At 50.1% G+C, this 20477-nt stretch overlaps 9 protein-coding genes across 9 annotated transcripts; 6 read left to right on the forward strand and 3 right to left on the reverse strand.

The window, feature by feature from the left end:
• Nucleotides 1-920: 920 nt before the first annotated feature.
• On the forward strand, nt 921-2287 carry FOBCDRAFT_222016 (P-loop containing nucleoside triphosphate hydrolase protein). The gene has a single exon (XM_031178139.3). The coding sequence runs from the start codon at nt 1019-1021 to the stop codon at nt 2081-2083; it is 1065 nt and encodes a 354-aa protein (XP_031044026.3). The 5' UTR covers nt 921-1018; the 3' UTR covers nt 2084-2287.
• A 1683-nt stretch (nt 2288-3970) lies between these two features.
• On the forward strand, nt 3971-5523 carry FOBCDRAFT_32482 (P-loop containing nucleoside triphosphate hydrolase protein). The gene is made up of 2 exons (XM_031178137.3): nt 3971-4500; nt 4552-5523. Exons 1-2 carry the CDS (start codon nt 4344-4346, stop codon nt 5199-5201), a joined length of 807 nt encoding a protein of 268 aa, XP_031044024.2. The 5' UTR covers nt 3971-4343; the 3' UTR covers nt 5202-5523.
• A 340-nt stretch (nt 5524-5863) lies between these two features.
• Nucleotides 5864-6963, reverse strand: FOBCDRAFT_273235 (ER lumen protein retaining receptor-domain-containing protein; the record flags this gene model as incomplete). Its single annotated transcript, XM_031178135.3, has 2 exons — nt 5864-6526; nt 6574-6963. The coding sequence occupies 2 exons, from the start codon at nt 6961-6963 to the stop codon at nt 5864-5866; spliced, it is 1053 nt and encodes a 350-aa protein (XP_031044022.2).
• A 593-nt stretch (nt 6964-7556) lies between these two features.
• FOBCDRAFT_222024 (LicD family-domain-containing protein) lies at nt 7557-9236 on the forward strand. Its single transcript, XM_031178134.3, has 7 exons — nt 7557-7771; nt 7830-7998; nt 8090-8099; nt 8157-8325; nt 8391-8696; nt 8749-8876; nt 8933-9236. Exons 2-7 carry the CDS (start codon nt 7866-7868, stop codon nt 8976-8978), a joined length of 792 nt encoding a protein of 263 aa, XP_031044021.1. The 5' UTR covers nt 7557-7771; nt 7830-7865; the 3' UTR covers nt 8979-9236.
• A 269-nt stretch (nt 9237-9505) lies between these two features.
• FOBCDRAFT_292490 (uncharacterized protein) lies at nt 9506-11795 on the forward strand (the record flags this gene model as incomplete). Its single annotated transcript, XM_031178133.3, has 5 exons — nt 9506-9515; nt 9576-9624; nt 9677-11123; nt 11172-11342; nt 11393-11795. 5 exons carry the CDS (start codon nt 9506-9508, stop codon nt 11630-11632), a joined length of 1917 nt encoding a protein of 638 aa, XP_031044020.2. The 3' UTR covers nt 11633-11795.
• On the reverse strand, nt 11708-12411 carry FOBCDRAFT_200789 (HSP20-like chaperone; the record flags this gene model as incomplete). The annotated part of the gene is made up of 3 exons (XM_031178131.2): nt 11708-12058; nt 12109-12311; nt 12399-12411. The coding sequence occupies 3 exons, from the start codon at nt 12409-12411 to the stop codon at nt 11708-11710; spliced, it is 567 nt and encodes a 188-aa protein (XP_031044018.1).
• A 182-nt stretch (nt 12412-12593) lies between these two features.
• Nucleotides 12594-13980, forward strand: FOBCDRAFT_222030 (CDK-activating kinase assembly factor MAT1-domain-containing protein). The gene has a single exon (XM_031178130.3). It carries the CDS (start codon nt 12720-12722, stop codon nt 13809-13811), a length of 1092 nt encoding a protein of 363 aa, XP_031044017.1. The 5' UTR covers nt 12594-12719; the 3' UTR covers nt 13812-13980.
• On the reverse strand, nt 13958-16840 carry FOBCDRAFT_222031 (ANTH domain-containing protein). The gene is made up of 5 exons (XM_059609595.1): nt 16405-16840; nt 16038-16275; nt 15792-15982; nt 15629-15740; nt 13958-15565 (listed from the first exon to the last, which is right to left on the reverse strand). Exons 1-5 carry the CDS (start codon nt 16450-16452, stop codon nt 14274-14276), a joined length of 1881 nt encoding a protein of 626 aa, XP_059464756.1. The 5' UTR covers nt 16453-16840; the 3' UTR covers nt 13958-14273.
• A 1666-nt stretch (nt 16841-18506) lies between these two features.
• FOBCDRAFT_260197 (uncharacterized protein) lies at nt 18507-20404 on the forward strand (the record flags this gene model as incomplete). Its single annotated transcript, XM_059611258.1, has 5 exons — nt 18507-18589; nt 18709-18987; nt 19038-19475; nt 19525-19748; nt 19797-20404. The coding sequence occupies 5 exons, from the start codon at nt 18507-18509 to the stop codon at nt 20402-20404; spliced, it is 1632 nt and encodes a 543-aa protein (XP_059467120.1).
• Between the last annotated feature and the right edge of the window lie 73 nt (nt 20405-20477).

The raw sequence follows: 20477 nt of genomic DNA on the forward strand, positions 1-20477 counted from the left end.
CACAATTCCAACGCTGCCGTCACGGTACTGGATTGGTTGGCTGAAACCTGGTGATGGTTTTGTCAAACCGAGAGATGACGCGACCGCACCAGCGCAAAAGAAGAAGGAGGAAGAGCAGGGCGACGGCGACGACGACGACTCCGAACATTGTGGCGATAATGCGAGCGAAACCAGCAGCCTTCATGAAGATGACTATACGGATTCAATGGCCGTAGCTTCGGGCTACGACGAGCAAAAGTTCGTCCGCTTCTTCAACGAAATTCACGATGATATTGTAAGTCGTCAATGCCGACAATTTCGGACTGCCCGATGCTAATCGTGACTCTTGGTAGGTTTCGAAGCATCATGCACCACACCCTGGTGCCATTCCAGGATTAAAACATACTGTTCACCTTTTCGACCACCAGAAGCGCGCTGTCGCAGCGGCACTTTACGCAAAGAACTCTCGTTTCAAGGGAATGATCCTGGCTGACCCCCATGGTTTTGGCAAGACCCTATGTGCACTTTCTACGATTGCCCTGTCGACTGCAAACAGTGGAAGCATAAAGGGACCTTGCCTTATTGTCGCTCCTATTTCGTGTTGTCGTCAGTGGATGGCTGAGATTGACAACTTCTTTGGACAGGTATGCACTACCGACAATGTCGGCATCGACGCCTTCAACGTATCAATACTGACAAACACTAGGATCAGATGCCCTCGATCTGCCTTCTCGGAGAGGCCCTGACCCCTACAGACTTATGGAAATACAAGGTTGTGGTGACTTCGTACTCTAATGTCGCTGCAGAGGTTACGCGAGTTCACAAGTTCATCCGTAGCGTGGACGCGTATAATCAGGGTAAAGCCGCCCAACCACCGAAGCGTCCCATGTTGGTCTTACTCTCTGGCATGCTTGAACAGGAGCCCCGGAGGCCAATGGGAGAATGGCTCATTCTCGATGAAGCCCATGCAATCAAAAATCGAGAGAGCCGCACGTACCATTCCATTTCGACTCTCAGACTTCAGTTCGACAGCTGTCTCATGATGACAGGCACACCACTGGACAACAAGTGGAGTGATGGCTATGCCCTTCTCAGTATGCTCCACGGCCATCCAATCACCAGCTTCCTACTCTTTCAGGCAGCGTTCATCCAGAGCTTGTCTACAGGCCCCGACTTCCCTCAAGGCTTCCACAGACAGAGATACATCCAGATGCTCGACGCCTGTAGCCTTCGTCGACCACAGAGCGCAATTCAAGAGGAATTCCCCGACATTGACCGAAAACGCATCGTGACATTCCCTCTCGATCCAGAGGATCGAAGGCGTTCTAATGACGCCTACCACATGTTCAAGAAGGCCAGAAGACCCGGTAGCAAGCTTGCGGGCTGGAAGTATCTTATACAGGCCCAACAGTATGCGTACCACCCTATGCTGGTTGAGCTTAAGTTTGAGAGAGATGCCCTGGCTAGAGCCATGCGCCGCAATGAGGCTATGGAAACGTTCGAGCAAGGCAACGAAGCAGCGACAGATCAGCTCGTTCAGTGGAAGAAACGACTGGAGCAGGACGAGAACTGGCTCTCTCGTCGGGTGAGAGTCATCACGGACGTTGTCGACCAGCACAAAGATCAATATCCCGACCATTCGTTTTTAATCGTGGATGAAAGTATCTACTTCTTGGACATTGTCGCGATTGCCCTCAGGAACAGGTTTGAGCCAGAACCGCAGCTTGAGTACAATGGGCGGCTGGGTCCCATCGACAGACACTTCGTCATCAAGACGGCTTTCGAGGCTAAGCCTCCCCAGGTCATGCTTGCCACCAGAGCTACAGGAGGACAGGGCCTCAATCTACAGTGCTTCAATGTCGTCATTCAGTGTGGGCCGTGGTGGAATGCGGCATGGGAGTTACAGGCAAGGGGACGTGTCTACCGGCCAGGCCAGAAGAAGCCGGTATTTGTGTACGAAATCAGGGCAGAAGATTGTCTCATTGAACAACACAAGGTTAAAGTTCGCGACAAAAAGGACGAGCTGAATAGCGAGTTGGAGGATGCGATCACCCGGGGTGATACCGTCAATCTCACGGAGAACGATCGGAGACAACTCTCTTAAGTTATCTTCACCGGTCGCCTTTGCCGATATTGTCGGCATCAATATTTTGGCGTCGCCTTTCCGCCTCTTGCCAGTCTCGTTGCGTTTCATTGTGTTGCTGGACAGGGTGTTGATTTGGAACTGGAGCTTAGGTATGGACACGGCAAGGATCATATAGCTTAATCGAAGAAGCTCCGGTATAACAGTTTAATACGATGATCAAGGACTTATATTTTGTCTTACTGTGCCTACCGTAAACTCCGCAGACAGATTTTTCTAAGCCATTGGATGAATTCACAAACAATCCTGAGATCAAGATTCGCCGCTGCCGACTAAAAGCAGAAGACTCGAGCCTTGGGTGAATTTACCAACAACTTCATCTCACATCGTCCTCCACCTCTACTTCTGCTTTCATGTCTTCCATCCTCTTATCCTCCACCATGTATCCTACAGCATCGTCTGTCGCCGGGGCCGGCTCCAATCCGAATGCCGATAGGAAGGCATCTAACGTTTCAACTGCTTGCCAGAGCTTGCAAAGCGGAGAAAGTCAAGGACGAAGAAATGCGAGAGTGGCGAGGACAAGAGGAGCTTCAAGATGGAGGGACCCAAGCACCAAAGCAACACAGGGGTGACAGATGGGCAGCAGCTCTCAACCGTCGTATTGCCATCGCAGTCCTCATCTGGGATAGAGCGGTTCATGGACTTTTTCAGTCTCCTGGCGCCCAACTCCTGGCCTTACCAGCAGTTCATGCAAGGCTCACGACCAACCCAAGTTATCTCCAGGTAGCCTAAAAAGCCCTACACGTAAAAAATAGCATTTCCACCCTCCAGCTTCATATCAGACCATTCCGCGATCACTAACTGCCGTCATTCCAATAGTGTACTTTTTGCATGTTAATCTTGGCGCTGTCCCCCTGCAAAGACCTCAACACCTGCCATCCTATTAAGTATGGAATAACCGGTATGTCCTCAGTATCCTAGCTAAAGGTGTCAAGTTTGTTTCAAACATTCTATGATACTATGGCTGGCTGATGTTACCACGATGACGGCACGCTCGCTTGCACGGGTATGCACAGTGGCTTGTAATGCCGTGTGCCGAGGTGTCCGTCCGTCGCCTTGGAAAATCCGGGGTTCTTGGAACGCAAATCTGGCAAGCTTGATTGGCTCGCAAGGAACACACGTGCTAGGCATCATTCTTGGAATGCCGTTAACGCCGACTCTTTCTAGGGTGCACTCTAGAACGAAAAGAGACTCGAGTATTTACCATCTTTGTGCTCGAGTTCAAGTGTCTTCTAATATGGATTGCACAAGAGGAAGTGTTGTGCTGCCGAGGTCGTGTGCAGCGATCTCGGACTTTGAGCGATGGTGCTGCATGTATCGGATCAACGGCGCCAAGAAGGAGGTGCACATTTATTCCCCAGATCGACAAATGACACCTCGAAATGACACGGGATAATTAACCGTCCCCTTCCCTTCCCATGTTTTCTGTTTCGATCTCAAACCCCGTACCGGACTTAAGGCAAAACCACCGATTCCCTTACCACCCCATTCATCATATGCCACATCTTCCGGAGTCCGAAATGTCCCGGTAATGGTTCAGCCATATTCCATAAAGTTACCTCTATAAAACTCCAAGAATAGGACGTTGAAAGTCTAGATGTTAAAGACGGCAAGCCACGGTTATAGACTCCGCCATCAAGATTGACTTCTCGAGATTGGTCCCTGCCCACCCTGACCGTTCGCTCCATCGCACGGTCCACACCATCTTCAGTGAATGGTACCTGTGTCGTCACTGAATTACAGGTGAGGATAGAAGTACCGCGCTTGCGACTGGACTCAACACCAACAGCGCTTTGCCTGGCCCTATCTACACTACATAAGCCCCCCACTTCCAACCTTGCTCCCATCCACCTCAACTCAACGCATCTCGTCGTTCCCTCTTTCTTGGTTATAAATCAAATCCATCGCTCACTGTTGTTTTGTAATCCCGTGGCTGCTTATTCCATCATTTCCTCTCCCTCAACCTCTTTATCCTCTTATACACTCTCCCCGCCGTTGCTTTTTTTCCGAACTCAACAATCTCCCCGCGCCATCTCCGAAAGTATCGTCCCATCGACCCTCAACAAGAAATTAAACCTCGAACGACTTTTTGGATCCGCACCTACAACCTTGTTTTTATCTATCGCATAGAAGCGCAGCTTTTTTCTCCTTCTGTTCCGACGCTAAACTTTCCTCAATTGTTTCAACTCGCGACGGCCTCAATCGTTACAGGTCGCCTAGAATGAACCTGAACAAGGCCGCTCGCGTCATCCTCTTTGGTGCACCTGGCGTTGGTAAAGGGACCCAGAGCGAGCGATTGCTCGCTCGCTTTCCTCAGCTCAATCAGATCAGTACTGGTGATCTCTTGCGTCGGAATGTCAAGGAGAGGACACCCCTCGGTAGATTTCCCCTCAATTGGAGCATCTAGGCGAATGCTAATAATGAGACAGGCATCAAGGTCGAGAATACGATGAAGTCGGGTGGTCTTGTTGCTGATGACCTTATTCTGCGACTTATTTCCAACGAATTCTTCACTCGAGGCTGGCTTGCGAAGAATGGTGGTCCGAACGTCATGACTCTTTCTTCTGAAGCGACGGCGATGGAGGCTTCTTTCAATAGCGCTGCTTCTGATCCGTTCATCAACGCTCCATTCCTCGACGGGCACCGTCCTTCCAAGGCCTCCAACGACCCATCCGCCTCGTTCATTCTCGATGGTTTCCCTCGAACAGCTTCCCAAGTCGGCCCTCTCGACAAGCTTATCCCGATCAATCTCGTAGTCTCGCTCAAGACCCCTGTATCTGTTATTCTCGAGCGAATCCTCGGACGTTGGGTCCACGAGCCTTCGGGCCGAGTCTACAACACCAGCTTCAATGCGCCTCGAGTCCCCGGAATCGACGACGTCACCGGCGAGCGATTAATCCAGCGCCCCGATGATTCCGAGGAAGTTTACAGAGCACGATACAAGAAGTTCCAAGAGACCAGCGAGCCTGTTCTGAACCACTACGCCCAGAAGGGCGTCCTTGTCGAGATTGAGGGCATGAGCAGCGATGAAATCACCCCAAAGCTATTTGCAGAGTTCGAGAAGCGCTTCGTCCATTGAAGGAAATACCCTATGGTTTCAAGACGTTTATGTTATTACTAGTATATGACTTTTTCTTTCCATTCGCTACGGTTTAGCTTTTGTATTTTGTTATTATAGGAGTTTTATTCTCGCGGCTTGGGATGCTGCTGATGGGAGTTGCAAAAGACAGGACTGGAAAGATTCCTTGTCAGATGGCGCGAACTGTTGGGAGCTGCTCGTTGGTTGTCCTTGAAGGACATGGTGGTGGAAAGGGATGGGATTGTCTCAACACAACTGCACCGGTTTTGAGCGCAGGAATGGGCATGGTTATTGCCTGAATGATATCCACACATCGACCCCTTCTTTGATTCAAATCGCAAATGTGACATGCACGACCTTGGAGTGGTCGAATTACAATTCATGTCGACTTGAGATTGACATTGTGAGAATTCCGCTATGTGTACATAAATTTGACCCATGAATACCCCTAGAAACACTGCTAGCGCATCGTGGCCAGAATAACTCTCCCTCTCTTCTAACGCAGTTCCATGCATCGCGTCACATCAAACATCGCACTAAAATGGCAATGCAGTAGCCCTTTCAAGACATTCCAAATAAACAATCCGTCATACTCCGTCCGAGTTCATACTCGCGTTCGTAAAAGTGATGTAAGCTGTAGTTTGGCGTGGAAGCTTGGTACCTTAGTCGCGCCAACCCTCGCCGCCTTGAAGACCGCTGGGCTGGCCTTCTGTTTGTCCAGGTCGCAGTGGTGTTTGCTCATCGTCGTCATCGTCGAGTGCTCGCGCAAGCTCATCGGGGTCTTGCATCTTGGCGTCAGGGTCGACTGGGCCACCGAACTCGTCCTGGTCACGGTTGTGTCGGTCCTGCTCGAGAACGCCGTCATCGGCACTGACTGAGATACCGCGGGCTCCCCACTTGGGACGAGCTCCTCGTCGGCCACCTTGCTCATCTTCAAATCCACCAGGGCCACTCTCCTCGTCATCATCGTTGTTCTCAAAGCGCTTTCCGAAGATTCGGCGGAGGAGCCATCCGCGGGACATATCATCGGCGTCGACAATGCCGCCACCGCGAAGCTTGACGCGCTGGCGGGTGTAGTAAACCCAAGCAAAGTCGATGTATAGGGCAGTCTGGATGATGCCGAAGATGACGGAGACGGTATTGGGCTTCTTGCCGGAGATCTCGAATTCGCGGATGAACCAGTTGACGCAGTAGAGGGCGCGGTAGGAGCCGAGAGCGACGAGGTAGAAGGAGTCGATAACGGTGGGGACGGTTGTTTGTCGAAGGAGGAGAAGCTGGGGAAGAACGCAGACGGACTCGAGGATCTGGGAGAACACCCACATCCACTAGAAGCTGTTAGCGATGGTGAGGTTATTAGGCAACAGTAACATACAGGTCGGAAACCCTTGTGGCTCTCAAAGATGAGCATGACGAATGGAGACAAGACAAACGAGCCACCGAGGATGATGGCGCCAATCTTCCAAGCAATCTCACGCTCACGCGATCGAGGGTAGATCCATTGCATAATAGCAAGGATGTAGATAGACGAGATGATGTAGAAGATCTTGAACACGATGTTCCATGGTACCGTCTCGATGAAGAGGTCGAGGTAACGTGTGCAGAAGACGAGGGCGTAGAGGATCTGCGTGATGAGGGAGACGCCCTCAGCGCTTCGATTGCGATGGATAGCGAAGATGAGGATGCATTTGGAGAGGGCGTGGGACAAGTCGCCCAGGACACGGAAGAGCTGTGGTGCTGTCAGTTTGTCGTTTTGGTAATGCATGATGTTTCGCAGACTTACGTTCCACGCGCCCATTGTCAAGGGCGGGAAAAGGAGGTATCGGCCGTTGGTGTGTTTGCGGCGAGCGACTCTGGAGAAAGAGAATACGAGATGCGAGGTGGAATTGCTGGTTGATGGGAGGGGTTGAAGATGACAAGTAGCCGGGTATAAGGCTAGTGGAGGTTGAAGATGAGGGAGCTTAGGCAGCTGAGCTTCAGCTTGGCGATGCGATGGACGGAGGAGGAGGTGGAGACGAGCAGTCTAGACTGGGCAACCTTAAAAACGTGTCTGGGGCATTTGAGCTTGCGTCAGTGCCAGCGACAGCATTTACAAGGCATGAAGATGCATTTTAAGCCACATCTACATCCATTTCCGGACACGTGCGCCTCATTGATGCCTAGAAAGAGGTTGATATAATTTATATAAATTGTTGCGATGTATTGAGAGATAGAGACAGTTCGTCTTATCGATATGATTTGAGCTGGTGACGCGGACCTAACATCGGATGTGCTGGAACCGGGGGCTCCGCGGACACCTCAGTATGGAAGATCAAACAATTGTTTGTACGCTCACTGGATCGTGCAGACTTTAATCTAATCATTCTCTACACTTAAGCGGCGCACCCTTTTTCTCTTGTACTTTCTAGCTCAAGTGATACTCTAATGCTTCGATTCAAGTAATCCCTCACTTGCTTTTAGTTTCAGTGGCTCTCTCAACGTCATTGCCGCACGCCCCCTTTCAAGTTACGAGCCAGCCTACGAGCGAGCGAGCCTCTACCCCTGCAGATCTCCAGAAACATCACACAGTCCACGTAACCAACCTAAACTGACTATACGCGTTGACCATTGAGTCCTAACGACCACGTGTAGTGACATTCTTCCAGGCAGACAGACTACGGATATAATATGAGAGTATCGGCAATCATTGCCGTCGCCCTGGGTTGGATCACCAGCGCTAGTGCCTTTGGAGTCCCCGACGTCCTGCAAAAGATTGAACAGAAACTTCCAACCAGAGAAGCTCCTCCACCGAAATACTTTAGTGAGTTCACCCTTTTGGGACCTTATGCCCAATGGAATTGGTCATCGTATCCTAAACGAGAAGGTCTTTCTTTGACTAACGAGACTTGCAGGGGAAGCATCGTGAGTTACCTACCAACAGCCAACACAACGCCACACAGAAAACTAAGGCTCGCTCAGACAATATCCCCACTATGATCTGAGATATTTTGGTGAAGCTCTCGAGCCACAGCTTCAGAATGCAGGCATCAAAGTCCTCATGCAGACATACCTAGCCACATTTCGAGATCTGGGAGTCCAGACCTGGTTAATGCATGGCTCCCTTCTCGGCTGGTGGTGGGGAAAGAAGGTAAGAATACGGATATCCATAACTTCACATGTCTAGACCCTCTTCTAACCGAAAGGATTTCTCAGGTCATGCCATGGGACCTTGACGCTGATGTCTCAGTTACTGAGGCAGACATGTATTTCCTTGCTGCCTATCATAACATGACCATCTACTACTACCAGTACGATGGTTGTCCGGAGGGTTGCTTCTTTCAGTTAGAGATCAACCCGTATCATAAATATCGTGAGAGGGATGATTACATGAACTTCATTGATGCAAGGTGGATCGATATGCAGAATGGCCTGTTCATTGACATCACTGCGGCAAGATACGACCCTGGGCATGAGATGGGTGATGGTGTTATGTACGACAAGCATGACCATGAGTTCAAGGTGCGTATATTTGGCAATGATCGTTGCCTTGTGCTAAAGCTTCATGTGACAGGACAAGTACATCTTTCCTCTATTAGACACCACCTTCGAAGGTGTTCAAGCCAAGATTCCGTACAGGTACAAGGAGATCTTGGCTTCGGAATACGGCAAGGGAGCATTGTCAAAGACTGACTACCATGGGTATGATCTTCCAATGCAACGTCTATGCGTGTCCATAAGAACTGACAAGGAATTAGTCACCGATTCGATGCAGAAAAGATGCAGTGGGTTCCTATGAACTAAGCATCAGCTGTTATTTGTGTACCTAGGGCCATTGGCTGCTTGAAAGGCGTTTAGCTCTGTTGAGCAGGAAAGGCATATCAAGGATAGACCGGAAAGGGATAAAGAATACTAATTAATGATACTCGGCTGATGACGGCTGGCCGTCTTATAAAAGTCTTGGGTCCTTGTTTACTTGATTACTGAGAGCAGAAATCCCTATGGTTATGATGGGAGAAATTATGCAGATCTTTCAAATTTATAATAGACACAAAACCTAAGGGAATACTGTGTAATATCATGTTCTAGTCTTTGTCTTGCAGATGGTCATTGGTAGGTCAATTTGGCCCATCAGTCAATTAATTGCTTGGATGCCCCGCGGCTCTAGAACGCGTCTCACCCCACGCGTCACAAGCATATCCAAACATTGCTCCATCAACGTCACAATTAAAAACGCCCACTTGCAACACCACCAGCGCATTCAACCTAAACACTTACCTTGGATAAAATCGAATGCGCAGAGAAAGATATAGGTGCGCTTTTTTCCCACAATGGCCACAGGTATGCCAACAGCGATTCCCATCACCAAGCAGTTGATCAAGTCGCTAACACAATAAATAGGCCAACAGCGCCGCGCTGACCGGCTGAACGAGCGTCTACGAGGTGCCCAGTACGAACCAGCCCCCATAATTCCCAAGGTATCTGTGCTAATGCAACTCAAGGCGTGCCAACATCGAAGATGACTCCTTCAACCTCGACATCGCTGGTCTTAACATAGCTGGCTCGACTCCCGCCGCACCTGCACCCGCACCACCCACATCGTCAGCCCGCCGAACACCAAATACATCTGCTAAGAGAAGAAGATTGGAGAACGAAGCGCCGCCGTCTGCACAAGCGCAAGGAAGCGTACGGAGACGCTCGCCTCGATCGAGAGACCCCTACGATCTACCAGAAACATCTAAGGAATCTGGCGCGCGGCATACGACAGGTGAATCGCGAGAGGAGGAAGAGCCGAGTCTTGATGTGGTAGAGGAGCCGGAAGCAGAACCCGAGGAGGAAGAGGAAGTCGAACCGGAGCCACAGCCAGACTCTGAATTACCGAGCCCAGAAGTCGAAGCGCCAAACGAGAATGAAGCCGAAGTTGAGTTACCGGTGCTACCGAATAATGAATCTTCCGAACCATCGCAACGACGGTCGAGCCGCAGGTCCATGGAACAGATTGCTCAAGATGTTGCGAATAAGCGACAGGAGGTGCGCATGAGCGAGGCCATATCGTCAACGACACGATTGCACACGACGCTACAAGAGGACGATGCGCCGCCTTCCTCATCGCCGCTGGTGCGCAAGGTGCGACGGAGTGAGGGTCCCGCTATAATTCGGTCGAGACTATCACAAAGGCGACCTTCGAGGCTTGCTGAGCAAGACGAAGAAGAAGACGAGCTTTCACCGAATCGAGCGGATCACGCCCCTGCGGATGATGAACAATCGGATGATGCTACAGAAGAAGCAGAACCTGAAGTGGAGGAAGTTGAAGAGGAGCCCGTAGCAGAGGAGGAACTACAGGAGGAGGAAGAGGTAGTCGCGGAAGCCATCAATGCTGTTGAAGCGGCCAAAGCGATTGGACGAAAACGCCCTCGAAGAAGTCTACCATCTCAATCGCCAGTCGCTGAGCCTGAAGAACAAGAAGTGGAAGAGGAGACCGAAGAACCAGCAGCGAAACGACGTCGAGGACGACCATCGAGAAGCCCCGCAACACAGAAACAACCAGCCACCAAACCAAAGCCGCCCAAAACAAAATCACGAACAACACAAGAGAAGCCACTGCCGAAACAGGTCCGCAGGACGAAACAAGCCGCCAAAGAGCGCCGCGTCAGCGACGGTTCAGCAATCGAGGTCACAGTTCAGCGCTTCGTCAACGTCAAGAAGTTCATCAAAGGCGACGATGAAGAAGAAGATCAACTCGCGGTGGATCTGCCTTTTACAACAACTGGAGTAACAGCGGTGGATGTGTTTGCACAAGCTTGCTTGGAAGTCATCGACGGTACGGTTGCGAAGTTCTTTGAGACGCTACAGAATACCGAGGAGAAAGATAAGAAGAAAGAATGTCGGATCAAGATCCGGGCACTTGAGGCGTACAAGGAGGAGCTCACGTCTCGATTATTACAGTTGGTAAGTTGTTTTCGCCCTGCATGGGAAGAATTGGGACTGACGAGTTAGTCAATTCACCTCATGGACTGGCAATCATTACGGAAGCGTGTTCGTCTGGTACAACGAGAGAAGCTCTCTTTGCGAGAAGAGATATTACGTCTCAAAGCAGAGAGGGAACAAGTTGCGCTCAAGATGGATGCTGTACGCATCAAGCACGAAGAGGACACCAAAGAGTCAAAAGTGAGTTGACTGATACTTTCATCTGCTGTAACCTCGGCTAACAATTGTAGTACCGACTCGATACCTCAGCTATAATGCATGATATAGACATGGCAGTCGAACGGGGACGAGACGCCCCTGAACTATCACGCGCCCAGGAGAAAAAGGCCGATCTGGCTAACCTCGAGCTTCTCGTCGCACGCATCACAGACGAAGCCAGCTCATCGAGCTCCGCAGGCGGTATGCTCCAACAAGTCAAAAACTTCAACGCCTTTCTCGAGCGCGCAGCAATTGCTCTAGAAACGAGATGAAAACACAACAAGTAACGAAATGAAACGTCTTTTCAACTTCTCAATTGGGATTCGTCATAAGTACTTTTTGCTTGCTTAGTTGATCTTGGCCTTGCTAAAGTCCATCTCGGGATGCTGCTCCTGGAACTTCTTGAGGATATCCGCCTTCTTCTGCTCGTCTGAGCTGGGCAGGCCCTTCTCCTTCTGCTGCTGGTCGAACATCATCTTCTCGACCATACCGCGGGTCTCACCGTCGAGATCTGAAAGCTTGGAGTTGTCGGGCTGGATCTTGGTCACGTCGATCTTGGGAGCGGAGGTGACAACGTGCGCCCACCATTCCATCTTGTTCACCTTGTCGAGGTGGATCTCAACTGTCTTGGTGCCATCTGAGTTGGTGCTGAGTGTCCATGTAGAGTCGTCAACGTGGACGGCGTGGGGGAGGTCGCCCTGTTCTGGGTTAGTTGGTGTATGAGATGTGGTTTGAGTTGTGTGTGTACCTGGATGATTGGATCCTGGCCCTTGATACCCGCCTGTAGGCTCTGCTTCTTGATAGTGATGACGAGATCCCTCGACTTGAGGTTTCCGGGTACGTTGAAGGTGACATCGAGCTCTGAGATGGTCTGAGTCCACTTGTAGGGAAGAGCAGCCTGCTCCTCGGCCTCCTTTGCGTTAGCAGCGGCGGTCTCAGCGGGTGTAGGTTCTGTGAGCGTCAGTACATGTGAAGCTGTGACTAGCAATAAAATTGCCTATATGTACCCATGAAATGAACCATGAGAATAGTACTCACCGTTATCAGCCATGGTGATGTTTTTGAAGTTGTTGTGATATGTTCTGAGGGGAGAAATCGATGGAAGCTGTTGGTTATGAGAGAAGGCTGACAATTCATGGAGGGGCACCTAGAAGGTGGGGCCATGTCGTTCTGAGCTCTGACCAATGGGAAACTCCCCGGCAAGCCTGTTACCCCCATCTCTTCAGCCGTGCAGAACCAACATTTGATAGCCACTTATTAATCACTTCTTCACCATAACAAAGCGATTCATTTCGTCTCCTTCTCTCAACAACCTCACCCCTCCACTCAACCGCACATTCAGTGCTCTCGCCAGCCAAAATGTCTCGCGCAGGCGTCTCAATACGCCACGCCACAGATCTCAACGCGCCTCCACCGCCAGACCAAGACGAGACATGTCCCGTATGCAAGACAACACGCTACTTCAACCGGGACATGGAATTCCGCATTAATCCAGAGTGCTACCACCGCATGTGCAAGACCTGCGTCGAGCGAATCTTTAAAGACGGTCCCAACCAATGTCCCTACGCCGGCTGCCACAAGACCCTTCGTCTTCGCGGTTTCAAGACCGCTTTCTTCGCGGATCTTGCCGTGGAGCGTGAAGTCGATATTCGGAGACGAGTGGCGGCGGTGTTTAACAAGGTTGAGGAGGACTTTGAGACGCTGAATGACTATAATGAGTACCTGGAGATGGTGGAGTGTTTGACGTGTGACCTCGTTTATGGCACCGACGAACAGAGGAGGAAGGCTGAGGCGCAACTTGGCGAGTGGGAGGCGAAACACAAGCAGGACATTGAGCGCAACAGACGTCTTGCGCGCGAAACAGACGATGCTCGCCAGCGCCGCATCGCAGCAGAGGAAGAAGAAGCCCGACAGCGACGATTACTTGAACGACAGGAAGAACTCGAAGAAAAAGCCAACGCCAAGCGTTTCCGCGAAGAAATGCTCGACTCTCTCCAAAGCGCCGAGATGGGTCGCGCAACAGAAGCGATGGACAAGATTATGCTCAAGAAACGAGGACACAACAAGCGCGACGCAGCACTCGGCGCAGCAGGAAGCAGCGGTCTCTCTATCAGAGGACTGCGCGAGAAGAAGGCTGTCGTTGTGGAGAACAAGCCATACGATCCGTACGGCGGCGTGCGTGTCATGCCAGAACGCGTAGACCTTGCGCCGGAGAAACTAGCGACGTATAGCAATGAGTGGGTCGAGATCACAAGGACGAAGCCCGAGTTCAAGGCTGGAGGGTACAGTCCTGATGAGTATCTCACTCGAGCTTTGTTCGAGGCTTTTTCAGGGCTGGGTGTGTTTGTGGATGAGGAGAAGGTTGAGAAGAGTGTTGCTACGGCGGGCGCGAAAGAAGCGGCTGTGACGGGAGATACAGGGGGTAGAATGGACGTCGATGATCCGTTCTAGTAGATGATTTCGTTGTTTAAACGGGCATAGCTATGGAGTTTGGGAGTTTGGGAAAACACTGAGGGATATAACGGAACTGGAGTTTTGAAGATGGTAAAAACGACACGATACCATGGCTACAGAGAACATATACCAGACACAGTGAATACAGATAAATAATTGATGATAATTGTATTTTTGTATGACTGCTACTATACTAATCCAAAAGGAAAATCACCAGGAGAGGATTGAAGGGCAATTTCAGAAGCATACTGTATCTTCCTGGGTGCTCATCCTGTGGCCTTGCAATCCTCTTTTCGAATCTCATCCCCCGAAAACGCCTCGCTTACTATATGGAAAGGGAGGCTGTTACAGCCAAGAAATGGAAACAAAAGGGCGCTGTGGAATACGCGATGCGAATTATGTCTTGATTTGAGCTTGTAAGATATGATGGGTTTGTTTGGAACGGCTGCTTCGATAATCTTATTGCTGCCAAGGTGTCTGTTGAGCTGGACGAGGGAACACAGGTACTGTTGGGAGTTGGTCGAGGCCTCCTCCGATAGGCTGCTGGTTAGCTTGCCATCCCATACCTGTGTTGTGGTTGACAAAGGCGCCGTTTCGGAAGGGGTTGGTTGTACCGGTCGGTTGAGGAGCGAGAGCAGCGCCAGCTGTTTGTGGACGTTGTTCTTGGTTTGGCGCTGGCATCATGGAGTTGCGTGCAAAGGGGTTTGTGCCGGTTGGTGTAGGTTGAAGAGCAGGTTGTTGCTGTTGCTGTTGAGGAGATGGTGATTGAAAAGGCGAGTTTGAAGCTTGGGCGAAAGGAGAAGTGTTTTGCTGTGGTGATGTTCGAGCGAATGGGTTTGTAGATTGGCGGTTTAGAGCAGGTGTTGTAGCAGATGATGGAAGACCCGTTTGTTGAGCCATGAGCATAGACTGGCGGAAGGGGTTGGTGCTTCCTGTTTGCATCGGTTGAAGCCCCTGAGGCGATCCATTCTGGACGGGTTGTTGAATCTGAGGGGCAGCGTTGGGAAAGCTCGCCATTGAATCCTGAGGGATTGGTGCGAGTGAGCTTGGTTGAAAGGCTTGTTGAGGAGTGAAACCTCCGAAACCAGCTCCGGTGAAGTCGGGCTGCAATTGGATCTGGGGTTGCTGGATCTGAGGTTGCTGCGGTTGCATGAACCCAGTTTGCTGAGGCTGTTGGAATGGACTGTTGGAGGCAAATCCAGTAGGCTGAGCGGCGAAACCGTTCTGTTGAAACGGCATACCTGTCGGCTGCTGTTGGAAAGTCTGTTGTTGAGGCTGAGGGTTCATGCTCATCGGTGTCTGGTTCTGTTCGATAGAGTCGAAGAAGTCGATCAGATCGGGATCAGGACCCTTGTTGGCTTGCGGTTTCGATTCGGGTGCCCTGTTACCGCTCGAAGACGATGTGATCTTGGGAAAGGGGTTGTTGGATGCTGGTTCGGGGAAATCGGTGCTCTTCTTCTTGCTGAGACCTCCTTGCTTCGAGCTTGAACCTCCACCAATCTTCTTGACATCCTGCTCGGCCAAATATTGTCTTCGGTGGACCTCGAAATCGGGATCGTGAAGATACTCCTCCAGCTGGCGCCCAAGATTGACAGGAGCGTGCTTGAGCTTCGGTACCTCGACTCGAGTGTGGTGTTCGTGCTGACGAGCTACGCTCAGATATTGGACGACGTAGTCTGTTTGCTTCGTGAATTTCCGATAAATGGCCATAGCACGTTCGGCATCCACCTTTGACATTTCGAAAAAGTTACCTGAAGGGATTGGAACGTTAGTCAAAGTGGCGGGCTGAGACAGAGGGGGAGGGGCAAACATACCAAGAATGCTGATGAGTCCTTGGTTGAGAACTTGAAATAGTGCCAAGAGATCCAAGACAAGCAGTCGGAAAACAGTTATAGTGATTTCATTCTCTGGCTCGTTCTCCATCACCTGGGATCGTTAGTACTCGAGATTCTCTCTCCCATTACGGTCCTAACTTACGTCGCATTTTAGTAAAGCCTCAAGTTGGTGTTGAACGATTTCCGTCTCCCGTAACAATCCCTTCTCAACCGAAAGCTTCTCAAGTCTTGACTCAGAAGCGCGCACCCAATCCGTCTTCGTCTTCTCGTATGCGCGAGCTCGCTCAGCTAGGTAGTGGGCATAATGTCGAATGTTTCGTCCTTGGATTTGTGCTGCCAATCTGTCAATCCCCACGTCCAGATTCAGTTCGGCATGCGTGGAACGTACCATCTGTAAAGCTGCTAATCGCTAGCACATTGCGATGCGTCGAAAGGAAGGCGAGTGTAACATCGGGAGATCCCTCTCTGATCATCAGGTGAACAGTAATTAGACTTTTGAAGACGACGGTCCATGTTGAATCGCGGAGACGGTATGTGAGAGCGCGAAAGACCTCGCCGACGCCAGCTTCGCCGGAATGGGTAGCTACGAGAATGTGTTCGATGTATTTCGTCTTTGGGGGAGCATTCTACAACATCCGAGATCAGTACCAAGTCGAATCCTGAGAAACAGCGCCCATCGAGGAAAATTGGTTGGGCTCATGATTGCCGCTGATATTAGGCTCATCAAAAGCGCGCCGCCAAGACTGCACACGTACCTTGATCTTCGTTGCGCCCTTGACGGACTTTTCGAAGGAGCTTGACATGATTCCAACAGAAGCTCGGGAGCTATATCGAGCTTATAATCGCCGGACGATGGAGGGACAAAAAGTTCAGACGACGGACGTTGCAACGAGCGACGGGGTACGGTGACAGATGATGATGGCCGGGGATCCGGGGGAATCGATGCGAGGATGACGATAAGGGCTGCTGTTGCAGAAGACGAGCGAGTCGAGCGTGTCGTGTCGCTTCAAGGTGACCAGCGCAAAAAGAGATCTTGAAGTGTCTTGAACGAAGAAAGAGAGATTGACCGAGAGAGACAACGAGAGAGTGTCCGCATCCGCGCCGGGGGACGTGGACGATTCTGGGGCGTGGCAGGACAAGGGGAGGGGTGTGTGCTGTTCAGGTTGGCGTTGACTTGAGGTTGGGCTTTGGTGGTTGTAGGACAAGAAGGTGGAGATTCTGAGAAAGGTGGATGATAGGGAAGTACCTGTGCCGCCCGGCGATACTCGGCGGTCTCACGATGTACCCTCCAAACTCGTGTCCTCCGGAAAGGTCGTTGACTCCGATACGGGCGGGCGCTACTCTTCCACTGTAATTCCAGGGGACGCTACTGATGTCGTCACCATAGATTCTTTTGCTTTTTGGGGGCACTTCATTTCAGAGGGACTTGATTGCGCCAAGACAGCTCCACTGCAGAGATAGTGATGTTCCATGAGGTTGAAGAAATCTGGGGACTTGTTTGTCTGAGGGGAATGCAAATTGAGGCATCCTTGGGCATTGAGGTAGTACAAACACAGTCTGCTTGTGGTTGTTTGCATGCGTGTTTGGTTGCTTGTGTGATAATCTCTTCGCTTCTTCACGTCTCACCAAAAACTCATTTCACCTGATACAGCTCTAGACAAGGGACGGCACATTCACTCTATCAAAAACAGCAGGTCGCGAGGCACAAGATTTGTCATTACAATTAAAATACAAAATGCAATTCAATTCCTAGTACAGATATATACGCGAAACCTCACTTGAGGCTCGCTCCCCAGTTCCCTCAATCGCAAAAAAAACCTACCTGTCAAAAAAACGGTTCAATTTCTGTACGCTGAGTTGCCCCAGCCGCGCGAACCAAACAAGAATCCTCTCTTTCATTCATAATAAGTCAGAGCTTTTTTCCATCGCGTCCGATGCTTGTAACAAGGTCTGTGTCGAACGCCCATTTCATGGTACCAACCTCACCTCGCCACGAAACCACTTAAGCTGCCCCGAGAGGCAGAGGGTTTCGAGGTCCGGAGAGGAGGCACTGCATCATATTAAACACGCGGTTCTCATCATCTGCGGGGTAAATGTTAGCGATATGTCAAAATGCAAGTATTTGTGCGTGGTGAAGGACTTACGGTTTCTTGAATGAAGAGGGTCATAAGGAGAAAAGAAAAAGAAGAAGAGAAGGAACGCGATCCGCGCAAAATTTAAAGGTCCCGTAGTGGGGTGCTTGCCGTGGCTGATCCTCGGCTGCTCTCTAACCTTGCTTCACCTTATCCACCGCGGGCCACCCTAGACTCTAGCATCACTGCTCAAGACGAGAGCCAAAGAGATCTGTACTTGGCCTATCCCAGACAATATTGGGGGGGCTCATGGTATCCCAGACTGGTTTTATGACGGTCCTATAAGTTCTGCTTTCTAACTGAGCTCAGCCCTAAGAGTGCCGAGCTCTTAAAGCAATTTTTCTTCTTACTTGAGCCAGCTGAACCACTTAATCAATTGCCAATCCCGTCAACCATGCTCGAACTCTCCACGCATTTGCACATCTACGTATATCTAGGACCCCAGGATACCAAAACAAATCTTCTGATAGAACACTTTCCGAATTCATGAGGTCGTTGTCGAGATGTCACTTACATCGGAGTAGCTTCCACGTGATCGATCTAGCACGCCATATCTACTGATAAGGCATGATAGACCGTTAAACTCCTTATCTATGTCCAATATTTGTTTCCTGCATGCAGATCCCTAGCCATTAATATGCCTCCTGTACGATCTGGTAGAGCTTCAAAAGCATGTGATCTTTGCCGCAAATACAAAACTCGCTGTTACGCTTCCGGCAGCTCAAATGGAACTTGTTTGCGTTGCAAGACCTTATCTCAACGATGCTCCTTGGACTTTAACGGCCATCGACGCTCGATCTCACCACCCGTACGTGACCAAATAGACGTTTCACGTACAGTCTCAGCTGTTCGAGGTCGGAGAAGTTCAGTTGATGATAGGTTTGTGCAATCGTTGATACGACGAGTTATCATTGACGGTTCTTGTAGGTTAGAAAGACTTGAGCGAACAGTCAGCGCTTTAGTCGATAAACTTGATTCGAAACTGGATGAAATTGCCGGATCGTCTAACCTAGATAGAGCTTCTGTCGTGGAAGTACCAGTGCCGTCCGCAGAACTCGACCCGGCTCCCGTGTTTTTGATACGAGATGCTGCAACCGATGCAGGAGTTCACTCTCCTGAGCAAGCGATTACGCAAACAGGACCTCAATCAGACGTTATATCAACAGGACTTGTCTCGCTGCAAACAGCCTACTCACTATTGGGACTGTAAGCTATTACTATTCTTAGTTAAATGATGAATAACTGACATGTTTCAGATTCCATGTTCACTATGGGAGATGGGTCAGGTTTCCAGAAGACGTCCCAACAGACAAGCTTCTCCTACAAGTCCGCAAATCCCCGTTACTTCTTTGCAGTATCTTCTTGATATCCGTCCGGCACACAAGCCAGAATCTGGCAGATCGGCTCGCTCCTAGGCTTTTCGAGGAATCGAAGCGCCTCATTACAACTTCGTTACTGGAAGTCCCGCAGACTTTAGAGTTCTTCCAAGCCGTACTTATACTAAGCCTTTGGTCGACGACTATAGGTCAAGTTCCCTTGAGTATAGACAGCTGGCTACTCACGGGCTATGCGATCCAGCAAGCGCTCGCGAGCCCCCACTTTCTGGAAGTCATCCGACCAGGCTCGTCCCAGCATATTGATGACTCACTGGATGCTTGGTGCTTGTGGAATCACCTATGTGTTGCCCATCTTCAGTAAGTCCCCAAGAATCCTCTCACGAGATAACTGTTAAATGTAGTACAGGTACTGCGTTGGAACTCGCAGACATTCACTACTGACCCAAGCACAAGTTGACCAATGTGTCAATTTCATACAGTCTAATGAGGTGAACAACTATGAAGCAAGGATGGGAGCAGAAGTTCAGCTATATTGGATTATCTACAACAAGTGTGGGATTGCTCAGAGTGACCTTGCTGGAACTAAACTCGCTCTGCAAGCATGGCAACAGGACTGGATGATCCTTTTTAGTAAGTCTATTCTCGATGTACTAGAATATTGATGTTGACATGTTCCAGACGAGCCCAGATCCCAGTTTCTGCAAATGGGCTTCCACTTCGCTCACCTGTTGGCTCATTGTCAGTCCCTCAAATCACCCAAATCAGTCATGCACAGTTCCGTTCTCAAAGAAATGATCAAGCATTCAAAGATCATCATCAATCTTGCCATCGACACAACCGATGATCGTACTCGTCACTTAACGGATCACATTTATCACATCCTCAGCTTCTCTGCACTAACTCTATGTCGAATCGTTCACACATATGAGTCCAAACTGCGAGCGGCAAACTATGATACCACCGAATTAGATAATCTGGTATTCAAGTTGGTCAATTGGTTCAAGACCATTGGGTTGCCTTGTCATGCTGCGCATATCCTCGGTGATATTGTCCATGCACAATTCCAGAAACTTCGACCAGACTTCCAACCTTCGACACCTATTGTTCCCGGGGCACTATCTGAGAACCCTGGTGTCATTTATAATGCTGAAGAATTATTATTACCACCTGATCTCTCTTTTTTGTACCCGAACTTTATAGGTTCGGAGATGTTTGATGCAGATGGAGGGTTGGAGTCTTGGCCAGAATGGGCTCAGGTACACTCAGATACAGACGCTTCTGTCTAACAATATTTATCAAATAATATGAACGCTATTTAATACTGGTAATTATTTCACCAAAAGGAATCGTAGCTTGTCC

Source organism: Fusarium oxysporum, chromosome IV (genome assembly GCF_013085055.1).
Source record: "Fusarium oxysporum Fo47 chromosome IV, complete sequence".
Taxonomy (NCBI): domain Eukaryota; kingdom Fungi; phylum Ascomycota; class Sordariomycetes; order Hypocreales; family Nectriaceae; genus Fusarium; species Fusarium oxysporum.

What these genes read in the sequence shown, in the direction of transcription:
- FOBCDRAFT_222016 (XM_031178139.3), top strand. Translation starts at nt 1,019, where the DNA reads ATGATGACAGGCACACCACTGGACAACAAGTGGAGTGATGGCTATGCC.
- FOBCDRAFT_32482 (XM_031178137.3), top strand. Translation starts at nt 4,344, where the DNA reads ATGAACCTGAACAAGGCCGCTCGCGTCATCCTCTTTGGTGCACCTGGC. An exon ending in CAAGGAGAGGACACCCCTCG is followed by an intron (nt 4,501 to 4,551) that starts GTAGATTTCCCC and finishes ATAATGAGACAG; the next exon opens with GCATCAAGGTCGAGAATACG.
- FOBCDRAFT_222024 (XM_031178134.3), top strand. Translation starts at nt 7,866, where the DNA reads ATGAGAGTATCGGCAATCATTGCCGTCGCCCTGGGTTGGATCACCAGC. An exon ending in GCTGGTGGTGGGGAAAGAAG is followed by an intron (nt 8,326 to 8,390) that starts GTAAGAATACGG and finishes AGGATTTCTCAG; the next exon opens with GTCATGCCATGGGACCTTGA. An exon ending in TCAAAGACTGACTACCATGG is followed by an intron (nt 8,877 to 8,932) that starts GTATGATCTTCC and finishes ACAAGGAATTAG; the next exon opens with TCACCGATTCGATGCAGAAA.
- FOBCDRAFT_222030 (XM_031178130.3), top strand. Translation starts at nt 12,720, where the DNA reads ATGTCTCGCGCAGGCGTCTCAATACGCCACGCCACAGATCTCAACGCG.
- FOBCDRAFT_222031 (XM_059609595.1), bottom strand. Translation starts at nt 16,452, where the DNA reads ATGTCAAGCTCCTTCGAAAAGTCCGTCAAGGGCGCAACGAAGATCAAG. An exon ending in GATTAGCAGCTTTACAGATG is followed by an intron (nt 15,983 to 16,037) that starts GTACGTTCCACG and finishes ACAGATTGGCAG; the next exon opens with CACAAATCCAAGGACGAAAC. An exon ending in AGGCTTTACTAAAATGCGAC is followed by an intron (nt 15,741 to 15,791) that starts GTAAGTTAGGAC and finishes TAACGATCCCAG; the next exon opens with GTGATGGAGAACGAGCCAGA.